This window comes from Musa acuminata, chromosome BXJ3-11 (genome assembly GCF_036884655.1).
Source record: "Musa acuminata AAA Group cultivar baxijiao chromosome BXJ3-11, Cavendish_Baxijiao_AAA, whole genome shotgun sequence".
NCBI classification, from domain to species: domain Eukaryota; kingdom Viridiplantae; phylum Streptophyta; class Magnoliopsida; order Zingiberales; family Musaceae; genus Musa; species Musa acuminata.
Window position 1 is genome coordinate 30,306,579 of NC_088359.1, and position 13,716 is coordinate 30,320,294.

Sequence of the window (13,716 nt, forward strand, 5' to 3'; positions counted from 1 at the left end):
TAAAGGCTCCTCGTGGATAGATGCTGTTGAAGATGAACTATGAAGTTTCCAGTGTTTCTATATCTGGATCGGAAACTTGGTTATCAATCTTTAGGTGGTCAAGGTGACATGATATGTCCAACAACTGTAGTGTAACTTCATGCAATCAATCCTCCATGATTGTTTAGGACAAATGTTTGCATGTACAGATCCAGAGTGTATGATCAAGAGCAAACAAATAGTTGCACTCCCTTCCAATTCTTATGAGTTCTTGGACCACATTCGACATTTATTAGTCTGTGGTGGTGATGGAAAACAAGTTGTTCATTCGTCTGATGTCTTTGTCTTGTATTAATCTGTGGTGGTGATGGAAAGCAAGATGTTCATTCGTCTGATGTCTCTGTCTTTGATTCCATGTTAATAATATATGCACCCTATTGTTGACTGTTCAATCGCAAGATCCATCCAAGATCAAGAAGCATAAATTTGCATGAATCCATCTTCTTGGCAAACAGTGGTGCATAAATCCATGTTAATATATGCAACCAATTGTTGATTGTTTAATGCATGAAGGAGGATCGAGACAAAAAAGAGGTAGAGAGAGAGCTTATGGGAAGGATAATTCATTGAGTGATTCACTCATTCAAAGCAGTGTTAGTATCACTCTCTACCTTCTTTGGTTTTTTTTTAGGTTTGCCTAGAAGGAATAACATCTTATAAACTCTCAATTCCTCGTGAACTCTCGTACTCATGCCAATAATGACAAATGATGACTTATCAATTGACGTTAGAAAGAGGACCTATAAGTCCTTGGTTTTCATATTATGAGTATTGATATGAATATTTAGTCTCTATCAATTGATGAGTAAAGGAACTAAAACATTATAGGTATCAAATTATATAGTCTTCTTCAAAACAAATAATTTCTCGTTTGTAGAATGGATAAAGTAGGAAATTATTGAAGAGAAAATACATACATCAAATAAATATGAGATCAACATAAGCGTTCTAACGATTGTGAACAGGTCCATGAATCTTAAACCAAGGTGATATCAACAAAATCTAAAATCTAAGGCTAAGTCGTAGAAAGAGATTGTCTTGTCTTCGTTATGTAGGATGTTTGAGATCAGGTTGCTAATTCCGGACAAAGGTCAGCAAGCAGAGCACTGCATTGAATTGAGATGTCTTCTCTGATTCTGCTGTCAGTGACTCGCCAAGGCACTGCTTAGTTGAGTGCCAACAACAACTGCTTTCCCCACCATAAAAGCATCTGTCCAACTTTGTGGAAGTATAGATTGTCATCATAACACTTACGGTTTAATTATATTTCAATTTACTAGTAAGGTTTCATTGGTTTAGTATGGTTAAATTGAACTTACGCATTTTAGATTAATAATTTAGTCTCAATAATTTAATAGAATAATTATCCTATTGGGTTGGGTTAGGCTATTGTAAATGATAACGTATTTATGATAAGAGGAATCTAATTATGATTTACAGTTAAATAAGAAATTAAGAAGAGATAAAAGGTCGTTGACATCTTAGTCAATCCATCGTGATCTGAGCTTATATAAATATGATTATCCGAGGTACTTTCAAGGTGGAAATATCGAGATCTCGAGGTATAGAATGTTTCATGAAATATTCGAAAGAGAGGTAGCATCTAATCGCCTCCTCTTGGCCTCTTGTCTACGAGGGTAACTTGAAGGGCTAACCATAATCATCTACCTTGGATCCTTGCCTACGTGGATGGATAGGTGGAGGGTAGATTTTGTCCTCTCCTTCTACCCCGAACATCACATGGTGGTCATGTATCATATGAAGATTGGTTGATGATACACTCCTTATTATTTGTTCCTCTCCTAAGGCATGATTCGAGGCTCTCACAAGAGGGGTCCAAAGTGTGATGTCTAGTTTATCCGATACATCAAGTTTATACCTTTTCGATCCGTTGACTTAGTGGCATGTTTAGTTCATCGTGCTCGAGTAGTACTGGTGGTGATTCTGATCTTCTCATCTTTCGTAAATGTGGGGGTCGGGTTTCTTGACCTCCATGCCTTGATGAAGTGAGGGTTGGGTTTCCCAACCTCCCCATCTCCGACGAAGATAGGATCAGGCTTCTCAACCTCCACACCTCGGTGTAAGGAGGCAGGGATTAGGTTTCTCGACCTTCCTATCTCAAGCAAAGGCAAGGGTTAGGTTTTTCGACCTCCCCACCTCAAGTGAAGGTGGGGGTTGGGCTTCCCAACATAAAGAGGGGTTGGGTTTCCACCTCCTCGCCTTATGTGAATGGTAGGTTCATTGGGAAACCTACACAGAGCATCACATATACAGTAGAAGAATAGAAAAAAAACCTCAGATTTCCCAAAGAAAAAGATTCTCATTTTAGTGTGAAGATTGATGCGCAAACCAAAACACAAAACCAAAATCACACGTGTCAAGTGAGATTTGTTACATAGGGAGATCGTATATCCTTGTAAAGTCTCAGATCTATCGGAGTAAATGAATGAGGTTAACTATCATCCTCTCTAGTAGTGATCCACATGATAGATACGACGAAGACGCTCCTCAAATCGTTGCATAATCTTCCTCTCCATGCACACCACATGAGCCGGTTCCTCTCCATGCACACCACGTGAGCCGACCCTTAAAATAAGATAGTAGTAAAAAAGGGTCTAGTATATGATGAAAATAATAGAAGATAAGAATAATTATTAAAGAAGATTTATTGAAAAGGTGAAGCTTTATTGAAGAAATGAAAATGTGTCATATTTCCCTTAATAGAATAGAAAAATTTCCTCAACAGAATAGAGATATTTCCTCATATAGTTGGGAAAATCTTATCTTCTATCAGTATATGCCCTTTTAGTTCCCTCATATATATTTATAAAGGTCCTTGTAACTTAACTATAATGGATCATGTCTTATTGGGTATTGGATCTTCATCTAACTACTCAACTACTCAATAATCTTTTATCGACTTTTATTGAATCATATCTATAAAATTCAATAAATATAATATAGGGGCTCCAACAGATATTTCATATTCGAACCTCTACTCGTCCCAACTGTGCAACCCTTTAAGCCCAATATAAAGCTAATCGTGAGTTATACCTGCTAGAATTTCTTCTGACTTAGTAAATTATCATCTCTTATAACAATTCACTTAACTTATTGACTACGGGTATACTATATCACTATACCGTAGTCCCTAGACAATATAGGAGAATCCACTCCATTAAACTTATCTATCCTCAATTATCGTATATCTATAGTCCCTCATTCATCTAATATCATATAGACTGTATACCATTTGTTGTAGTCGGATCCACAAGGAATCCCCCATCGACTCTATAAACTAAATCTCGAATTTAGATAGGGTAAAATGGTGGTATAGTCCGTGGAATCCCACAATTGGGGATTAAAGTGCCCCCTTGATCGATAGTTCAACGAGTCTCGAGTATTCCTAGAATATTGGCACCACGTTAGGTCAGGGAACCTCGATGGGTGTCGATGCCGATTGGGGTGGAGTTGGTGATGACGGCTGAGCTGGTGGCATCGTATGTTGGGTTAATTGGGGGTAAAAGCAGAGCAATGACATGTATCATGTCTGTTAGCGTTTGCACTTGTTGAGTGAGATTTAAGAATACTTCAATGGGAATGAGCAAGAGGATTAGGGTCATCCCTCGGGGTGAGAGACTCAAGTTATTAAATCGATGCTAGTGTCACATCAATATCTACAACAAGGTAGATGCACTCATGTACGAAAAGGATAGCTACAGCCCCATTGGGTAAAAGTACAGTGGGTTAGAGGGTAAAGCCTTTTCACTCAAGGGTTCATGGAGTGTATTGACAAATAATCATTGGGTCCTCCTTCTTGTATGAAAAATATTGAGCGATGAGATCGTTGACGTCTTGGTCAACCCAACATGATGCAGACCCATATGTGTAGGATTGTCTGATGTGCTTCCGAGGTTAAAACATCAAGCTCTCGAGATGTCACATGCACAAAAATCAAGGTCAAATAAAATTTTTTGATCTAATCCCTCTAACACCCAAGTGTATGATTATAGATGCGAGTAATAAAAAAAAACTCTCATTTTTATTGTGTTGAAGATGAACTTTTATAACTGATCGTAAATGATAAAATATTTCATGAAACAGTTTATAGGAAGACAACCTCTAATCGTCTTCAATAGTCTCCCCTTGGCATGTGACAGTCATGTTAGATGAATATTGACTAACATTCAACTTCCTATCAATTACCAATATTAACTACGAGTCTTGATTATTATAGTTTTTGTGGTTGCAAAATGAAGAGTTGGCCTGAACTGCATTTTCCAGTACAACAAAACCACTCAATTGCCGGTTCATGACTGCAGCTCATGCCAAGACATTTGGTTTCCTTCTCAGGAATAGTATGGACTTGTGATTCTGAAGTAAATGCAGCATTGATCAGTTTCCACATATATTTACCTCCGCTTTTTATTAAGATACAGTGGTAGATACTTGGTAAATGAAGCTCTTTCGACTTTTAGTTGGGAAAACTCAGCCTATCAATTCCTCTGATCCTTGCAGAGTTTTAATATCATGCAGAATCACTGACATGGCACCATTTCTTGCATGGTGATTCTATTTTGTCAAAGAAATGTGGTTAAAACAACATCCAACTGATGCAAACACTGCTGAAAAACACATAATACATCTGCAATATTTACCAACTATGGAAGACAAAATGATTCTAAGGTCTGAGAAGATGGACATATCACCTTATGAGCTACTACTCACTGTACCAACTCCACTACAGCATGCCAAATCATCCCTGTTACACAAGCAAGAAACAGGTCTCACAACTTATCTGAGTTGGGGAGCACTGCATTCGGACTGCAATTGCTTACCAGTAGTTGATAAGAACAGAAGAGTTAAAACGTCTCATCGTTAGGATACTGAAAGAGTAGATGAGCTTCAGCTGCTGAAGGACAATTATGAACATTTAGATAAACTACAGAAAGTAAGATCGACTGAATGCACACCTTCATATCAAGTGAATTGGCCTCAAGTTTGAGATTGGCGTCTGTAGAGCTAGGATTCTAGTAGCGTGGCCTCTCTAAAATCCTAATAGCAATACATCAAAGCAAAATTAACTTAGAAGCATGATGAGCAAAACATGAGCGTAGAGGATCTCTGAATTCAACAGATATCCAATCGTTTCAAGCTCTCCATCGCTGTCGATTCAGATTCTTCCAGATCCTTTGCATCACGACCATCCACAAAGTCCTCTATCTGACTCGAAGGCTTCACTGCTAGACAGGCCAGGGGCGAGATTGAAGGCTCATGTGTCTGAATCGAGGACAATGGTTCCTTTACTAGAACTGGAACAGCTGGTGCAGTAACAGGTGACTGTTCATTCACTGAGAGAGATGCCGTAGCAACTGGCACTGATTCTTTTACCTGAACAGGTAATGCTGATGCGATAACTGGCACAAGAACCTTGTCCAATGAAGGGGGTGAGACAACCGGCAAGGGTTCCTTCACCCGAACTGGGATCACTGAAGTTACAGGTGGGAGTGGTGGTGGAGCAGAAAAGACTGGCACGGACTGTCTGATGCGGACTGGGGATGCCATGCGGATCTGTGTGTGACCAATAACAGGCAGACGTTGTTGGCATACCTGTGATGGTGGTGGTGGAAGTGGGGGGGCTGAAAAGACTGGCACAGCTGTCCTTATTGTCACAGGGGGTGCCATGCCATGGCAAGGCCGACCGAAGGGCCTAACTGGAAAATATGGTGCTGCTGCGGCAACAGGGAAGTTCTGGGGCCGCTCATTGTGGTTCTCTTGGAATGATGCATGAGCTCCATCATTTATTCCACGAGAGGTTGCACGACCTCTTGGAATAGAGTTTTGTCTGATGAGAGGAAGGATCTTCGATACAGATAGAGGAGATTGAAGTGAAGCTGGTTTTTTTTCTAGCTGAACTGGGAACTTCTTTGGGAAAGGAGTTGCATGGGGGTTGTTCGCCATAGCTATTTTTTCCTTGAGGCGGTAATTGAGGAGAGCTCGAGCAATCGTGATCTGTTCCTGCTCATCATTGTTTTGTTCAGTTGACGAGCTTGCTGCTTCCTTCGCCACTGTATATTCATGAAGATGGTATCAGAAAATTTGAACATTTACGAGCAGCAGAAGATAAATAACTGAAGAAGATCAGCAATATTAACAAATTTGACAATCAATTTCAGAAGTCCTGAAATCCAGCTGCAGCTGGATCCACTTGTGAAGCAAGACTTACCGCTTAGTCTAAGCCTAGTAATGGGCCTGGATGGACAGTAAGTTTGATTCCTTTTAATTTTCTTTAGGATTTACCTTAATCAAAACCCTAACCCCTCCCAATGCCTCTCTCACGTGTGTGATTCACCTAGCATTGTCTGCCACCATCCCCGCTCTATCTCGTTGATCCTCTCCCGATATAGATCTGTGTTTTCTTTAGTATCATCTATTTTGCATGACAAGTACTGATCCAAGAAACCTAGTGGCAATCTGAATCTTTCTTTCTGTCGTGTTCCTCAAGTTTCTTCTCATCATCATTGGTCTGCAAAAGGAACGCTGTTGTGACTGCACGCAGCCATACAACAGCCCTACAAAGGGTAGATCGGCAGCCATACAGCAGCCCTGCGAAGCGTAGATCAGAAGGCATGTTATGCTGGTAGCCCTGTTCCCTGGCTGCCGACATAGGACCTTGACCTGGCGATGATACCAGGATAATAATGCCCCACTTGGTGGAGCGAGCATGTGTCCCAACTCATCCACAACATATGATCTTGGACATGCACAGGCAACACTTGTGCACCATACACCCTAAAGGAAATAATGTCTCCCTTGGTCCGTGCTCTTCCTGCTTCCTTCAAATAGTATCTCTTATACTTGCACAAGGCTATGAACACAGCATCTGAGCAGCCACTAAGTCTTGCCTCCACCATGGCCTTTGGAAGTGATATCTTCCACTCTCTTTGTACAATCAATTATGTGCATTATATTCATTCACCAAGCTGCAAACTACCATAACCTTGGCTGGCCTTTGTCCACTACAATCCTAAAAGAGTGCAGCCTAGTGAGCATGCCCCTTGTGTAGCAGTTGGGCACTTACGTTTTGACATCAAGACTAATGTAATTCTGCATTCTAGGATTTCTACATTAAGACTAGTAATTCTGCATTCTAGGATTTCTTGAAAGTAAAGGTAGGCTTTCCAGAAACTATCTTTCAGCCATTATATTACAAGGATGCTGTTGTACACCTTCTATGGTTTAGTACACATGATCATACACATCATTGTCAATTGGACAATCATATTGCTATCATCAATGCACTTGTTAGTTCCCCTTAGTATATGGTGTTTCTCATGTTGTCCCCACCTACACTTTTATTTGTGGAACTTTAAGGTCTAATTTTAGGGTGTGATCCATTATGGGAATTGGGATGTATGACCAACTGCAGGGCCATCCCAATTGCATGCACAAGATTTACAATCTAACATGAAGTCACACTGTTGCTTTTCCTCTTGGTCATTTTGAAGCACATATCATGCTTAAGTGATACTTGCACTATTGACTTACATTCCTACTGATAAATCTATGTTATCTCATAAATGCATGTACATGGTTGATGCATGGTAAGTGATCGATGTTCCTACATCCCTATTGATGCATTTATGGAATCTTGCATATGCACATGCATATTTGATGCATGATTGACAGACAGATGAATAATCTAGTTAGGTTAGATGTGAGATATCCATGTAATTGTGCCCTACATGATAGGAGCTTCAGGCCCATCATGCAACGAGTAGCACCCGCTGGATCGAATCCCCTATATCATCCTCCCAATATGATTTGTTGTCTTGTGATTGAGTACCTGATTGAGTGAGCTGATGGTACAATGACATAATCATACAATGATAATGATGAATGATGACATGTTATAAGATGATATGTGGTTTTGATATGATAAAAGGACCTGGATAATCCTTGTCAATTACAAGAGAGCCTATATATTGGAGGGTGATTCCCTTCGGGGATTAGCAAGCTATCAGACGTGATAGCTAGATGATTCATCCATTTGATGTTGGAAAGAATGTGTCTCTACTTTGGCAAATGAGAGACATCACTCCATCTGCTATTGGGAGTGGAATATGAGTTCTCTATCATGGAAGATGAACACATCCCATTGGAGTAAAACCTCACTATATGCTATTGGGAGAGCGCACCATCAGGTGTCCAACTTTACTTGGATATTGATGATAATATGTATGGATAATTGAATTTTGTACATATTATGTTGTATTAGTGCATGTGGCAATTGTAAGACTTATTATATGGTCATTCTCCATCCGTTATTGAGAGAAGTATTCGTCAGATATTCGACTTGAAAGTCGAATCTTCGTGAAGTGCACATGGATGACTGACTATATTTATAGATAATATTGCATGAAAGCATATTGCACGTATTCTTACGATCTATGCATGATCCCTAATTACTCATATGATTTTGTACTCTTATTCATTGTTATATGACTCACATATCATATGTACAATTAATTCATTATGACATTTAATCAATAAGTTATTGTTATTATTTTATTTGATATGTATTCCCTACTAAGCATTTATACTCACCCAAAATTACTTCCGCAAATTACAGTGTAGATTCTTTCAAGATAGTTTGATGATAGTTTCAAGTTAGCGAACCAACTGGAGTGACTATTGAGGGAGTATCGAAGATGAGGTGATAGTTAAGTCTGATAAATAAGATAATTATTTATGAGATTATATTAAGAAAAAAAAATATATACAACTCTGTACAATAGATTTTTGAAGAGGGGTTCACGCACGATACGATTTTCTCGACACATGAGTCAATTCGTACCAGGGTGTGACACTGTCGACACTACCTCATCCTCTTCTTCTCTGTCGCCTCCACCCTTGTCAGCTTCTTTGTTGCCTCTTGCCCCCTTGTACCTCAATATGTTCCTATGTACCATGGGTTGGTATGCCTTTACAAAATGGATCAGATCCATATTGGTCTGGCCATGGACCGACACATGTTTTGATATTCGAAATTAAACACCTTGCCTTAGAAAAGGACAAAATACAGGCATCAACTAGGAGCATCAAGAAAGTTCATTTTTCTTTTTATTCATTTTTCTTTTATTTTTCTAAATATTACTAGAACAAATTTCTTCAATGGCTAACAATATAACTCATGAAATTCCAAACTAACCTCTTTAGATAAATAAGTGTTTTTATTTGCAAATAATCACATATAATAAGTCATTTAAGCAGTTTTGAGTTACACTTATGCTTATCATGTCTTCCATATCTTTGGCTTCTTACTAGTTTCCGTTCTCTAAAAGAGCATCTAATCTCCCCATCAAGCATGCAATTGAGGATCCACATAACAAGCAAATCTATATCATCGTAAGCATGCCAGCAATAACATGTTAGTGACTCACATCGTTTCAATGATGACCATGCTGCCAAAGCAGCATTTTTTTCTGCCTGCTTCTTGTTCTTAGCAGGTTCGCCCGTAAACGTGATTCCAGCAAGTTCCACTGTGCATGTAAAGACAGGCAGGTGTCCCAGACCTGAACGCACTGAGGTATATGATGGCAAAGGTGCCCCAACTCTCTGGGAAATTTCCTGCAGGAGGTTCTTATAAACCCCTGTTTCATCCTGTTAAGACATCATAATCAATACCAAAAATTCATGAAGATTATTTAACAGAATTTAGAAAGGATAAGTTCATCTGAAAAGCTTTCATTTATGCTGTATCATTGGCACTAGTAACAGGTTGGAAGGCCACATATTGTCTATGCTACAGAATTATATTGACTGTCACACAAGCCTACTCAAGAGAGAGCTCAAGTTCGTACACTTTGAGTTGGTGTGATATCTTATTTAATGATGACCACAGTCAACGGACTGCATAAGCATATATTAGAGCCTAAATCATACTGATGCAAAAAAAAAAAGGTATACATGAAACAAGCACAGTTACAGCAGCAAAACAAAGGTAGACGTGATACAATTACAGCTAAAGCAATTTGCGATACTAATATTTATAATTCTTCAGATGAAAGGCACTCGATTGACCTGGCCAAAACCTAGGAAACTCAGGTATGCAGTTTCCTAGAGCAGACACTAAGAAGTTTATGATGTCAGAAAGACAGCAGAGAACATAATTCTTTAGGCTTGTTTTATCTATATGTTAAAACACATAACAGAAGGCTTATAGCAACAGAAGAAAGTCCACCAGAAACAATACAAACTGTCAGAGGAAGGTTATCTATTCACATACCTAATTTGTGAACCCAGTAAGCTTAAACAGTATATCATGGCACATCGGCAAAGAGGAATGTCCATATCTTGAGATATTCTGGAGACTATTCTTGACAATATTTTATATAACTCCAACAAAACACTGACGTGATCAGACAAGATGTACCAACACTGACCTGCATTACTTGGTGCTATCGAGAGTATAACAAAGGGGATAAAAGGTACGACAGAGAATACAATGTGTTCCCTAAATATAAGTTACAACATTAGCTAAGACTCATGATATATTATAGCTTAATCATGAACTTAATCCCATCCATGGAACCTTCTGAACTTAGAATCTTAGTGGAGAAGGCTTCACCAAGAAGATGAAGGCTTCTACAATCCATGTGGTAGGTTGGCAAGTTGAAACCCAGAATTTTGCTAAGCACAAATAAAGTTATTGCAATGCTTATTCTATCATGTTCGATGTTCTTCTGCCTTTAATCACCTTTAATGTTTGCAAGACATGATGAGAAAAATAATCACCTTTAATCATATTTATTGTTCTTCGCTTGAAAAATTATAAAGGATAACAAAAGCTTCTAATCATTTTAAAGGTTCAAAGCTGCTACAGAAACAATTATGACAATAATCACCAGATCCACAATACCTACAGAGCCGTTGACCAAAAGACAATTTGTCGACCTTCTTCCCACTTGGTAGCTGCAATCCACTTGCATGCCCCCGTGGTGTGTTTAGGTGCGGCAACCAAAATTCAAAACCACAAGTCTCATGTTCCCACCATTATCTCAAAAGGTTAGCCCCTTTAATCGTCACTTATTTCTATACACATGAATCGACGACAGACTCGTACAGACAATCAAAAGCAGAGTCAGCATTCATACAGCAGAATTAACAAAGTTATTAGTACATCAAAACTAGACATCGGCTGGAATAAAAGATTAAACTGGCGCCAGAACAGCTGATTATTATATACCACATACAGGTCGGTAAACCTATAAGACAAAGATTGAGACGAATATAATAACATGACACGAAACCCGAGACGCTGGCTGAGAAGCACGGTGATGTTTCGTGACAAAAACGCACCTTTACCTGGGGTTTCCAAAAAGTCTTTGATCGTTATGTTTGGACTAGTTTAACAACGCAAAACCCTACCGGAGAACCACGCGCAAGAATCCAGACAGGTAGATAAGGTTCGTAGAAGTAAAACAAGTGGTCTGTGGTAAGCGAGAACAAAAGGGGATTATTCAAAGGACGATGACTCCGTCGCCGTGCCGACGAAGCTTGCCTTAACTAAAACCCGAACCAAACGAAGGAACGAAGAAGAAGAAGAAAGCGAGTCAATTCATTACCTAGAAAAAAATATCCCTTTCTTTTCTTTCTTCATTTGTCCCTAAAGAACCAATTTTTGTTCGGTCTAACGGAAACAAATGAAGAAGAAAGAATCTTCTTCTTCTTCACAATTTTGATTTTTTTTCCCCAAAAGTTACTTTATCGATTAATTGAAGTTCCTACTCAATATAACAATGATTGCTTAAAAAAACAACTTTATGAAGCTGCAAAATAGAACGGAAGTGCAAAACACGGAAGGGAAAAACATGAACTTTTTTCACCTAATTTTGTGAGGTGAGGACGAAGAAAAAAAATCGATTTTTTTATGGTTTGGTGTATGGATTGACGAGAGAAAGAGGGGAGGAGAGGGTAAGCCACCGGGTACTGACCAGGATCCGAGCGGCGAGGGAGTGGGAGGGACCGCGGTGGGATAGGGCGGCGAGAGCCACCTCCGCCGCCGAGTGCTCCGCCTGCCGCAGCGTGGTGCAGAAGCTCGGGCTCTCGAACACCTCGCCGTTGAAGTTCACGGCCGCCTTGAACCTCGGCGCGTGGTCCGGCCCCTCGCGTATGCACGTGTACGACGGCAAGTTGAAGCAGCTCCGCTGCGCCAGCTCCTGCAGCTGGTTCTTATACATCCTCGCCCACGCTCCCGCACTCCCAAGGAGCCCCACGGGAAGATATCACCCTCCGATGGCGGACACGACGCAAGATCCAGCCCCCCCACCCCTTCTCCAGCAGCACCTCTGTCCCTCCCGGCCAAACTTGGCCGACGCCGCCGGACAAGATCCGGATCCGCGCGGCGCCGCCACCGATGAGCAAAGGCACCTCCTCCTGCGTTTTCCAGGGGATCCCACCGGAATCTAGGGCTCCGTCGCGACGCCTCCTAATAGGGTTTTCCCCTCTCCCTCTCTCTCCTGGTCGTAGTGGAACAGAACAGAGAGATCAACTCGTCTTGCGCGCATCTAAGACGAAAAGCAACTAAAACGCTTACCATTTTTCCCAAAACCTCTCTCTCTCTCTCTCTCTCTCTCTCTCTCTCTCATAGATATATATATATATATATATATATATATATATCAATTGTTAGGCAAATAAATAATTAAAAATTAATTAAATGATAAAATTAAACTGCATATAAATAATGATAGGGAGGGGTGAGATGTGAAGTGCGAATTCAAGCTGCAGATGTGACTGGGAACAGAGGAGTCACTTGAGCGTTTGTTTATGTACGTCAACCTTCCTTTCGTTGCTCGAATGCAATAAACAAGATAAAAATTAATAATAGTGTTTTGGTAAAGAGAAATCAAATATTGGTTTGTGAGTTCGAAATTAAACAAAAATTGGCTTTGCATGAGCACCACAATTTTTTGAAATTAAGTCAACACCACTTTGACTTCAACTAAAACGTAATTTTATATTTATATATAATTATCATGAGTTTTTATGGCAAATTTATATGGATGCAAGTTGATTGTTATTTCCTGTGCTGACATGATTGATGATGCATGTTATGTTATGGTGGTGGTATGAGATGGTGAGACAAATAAGTAACTTGGAAGGAGGGAAAAGAGTCGCAGCAATTCTCACCGCCGAGAAGCCGCACATTATTCGACCCACCTCTGGCGGCGGCGGCGACTCCCGGTGATCGTAGGCGAACCTTATTCGACCCACCTCTGCTCATCAACATGGATTGGTCTCTCTTTACAGTATTTTTCCGGCTTTGTTATCTGTGTAATGTTGGAAAAATAGAAAGAAAAAAATAGTGGTCAGCATCAGAAAGAGGAAAAAGATGCAGTCAGTCAGTAATCATGGATGTGGTCTTCGTTGGAGTGCTTGTGGCCAGTAGTGGGGTTTGCAATACCCAAAGGTCAACCCAACCCACCCACTGCGACGGTCCCTACAAGACATGAATCATGACACGGCTTTGTCCCATCAATGTTTGGGTCAGCTATCTCCCCTTTCGCTCTCCTCATTACTCGTCCTTCTTCTCTTCCTACATTGATATCGGGGCGTCCATCATCTCCGGTGCTATCTTCCGCGGCTCTTGGCCTCAATTCAAGGTTGATAAGG

At 40.2% G+C, this 13,716-nt stretch overlaps 1 protein-coding gene across 4 annotated transcripts; it reads right to left on the bottom strand.

The window, feature by feature from the left end:
• Window positions 1-4,665: 4,665 nt before the first annotated feature.
• LOC103972169 (double-stranded RNA-binding protein 6) lies at window positions 4,666-13,689 on the bottom strand. 4 transcript variants are annotated; one of them, XR_670760.3, is made up of 5 exons: window positions 12,036-12,673; window positions 9,483-9,702; window positions 5,013-6,107; window positions 4,878-4,925; window positions 4,666-4,801 (listed from the first exon to the last, which is right to left on the bottom strand). XR_670760.3 is itself a non-coding variant. In XM_018820692.2 (4 exons), exons 2-4 carry the CDS (start codon window positions 12,279-12,281, stop codon window positions 5,170-5,172), a joined length of 1,404 nt encoding a protein of 467 aa, XP_018676237.2. In that variant the 5' UTR covers window positions 12,282-12,560; window positions 13,234-13,689; the 3' UTR covers window positions 4,953-5,169. The 4 variants fall into 4 exon arrangements, 2 of the variants coding, with proteins under 2 accessions (XP_018676237.2, XP_009384665.2); XR_010502417.1 differs by having other exon boundaries at window positions 4,666-4,925; XM_018820692.2 differs by lacking the exons at window positions 4,666-4,801; window positions 4,878-4,925 and adding an exon at window positions 13,234-13,689 and having other exon boundaries at window positions 4,953-6,107; window positions 12,036-12,560.
• Window positions 13,690-13,716: the final 27 nt, after the last annotated feature.

Bases quoted from the DNA above. Each gene is read 5' to 3' on its own strand.
- LOC103972169 (XM_018820692.2), bottom strand. From the start codon at position 12,281: ATGTATAAGAACCAGCTGCAGGAGCTGGCGCAGCGGAGCTGCTTCAAC. The intron at 9,703-12,035 runs GTCAGTACCCGG...ATGTCTTAACAG, and splicing joins CCCTCGCCGCTCGGATCCTG to GATGAAACAGGGGTTTATAA. The intron at 6,108-9,482 runs GTGAGTCACTAA...ATGAATATACAG, and splicing joins ATGGTCATCATTGAAACGAT to TGGCGAAGGAAGCAGCAAGC.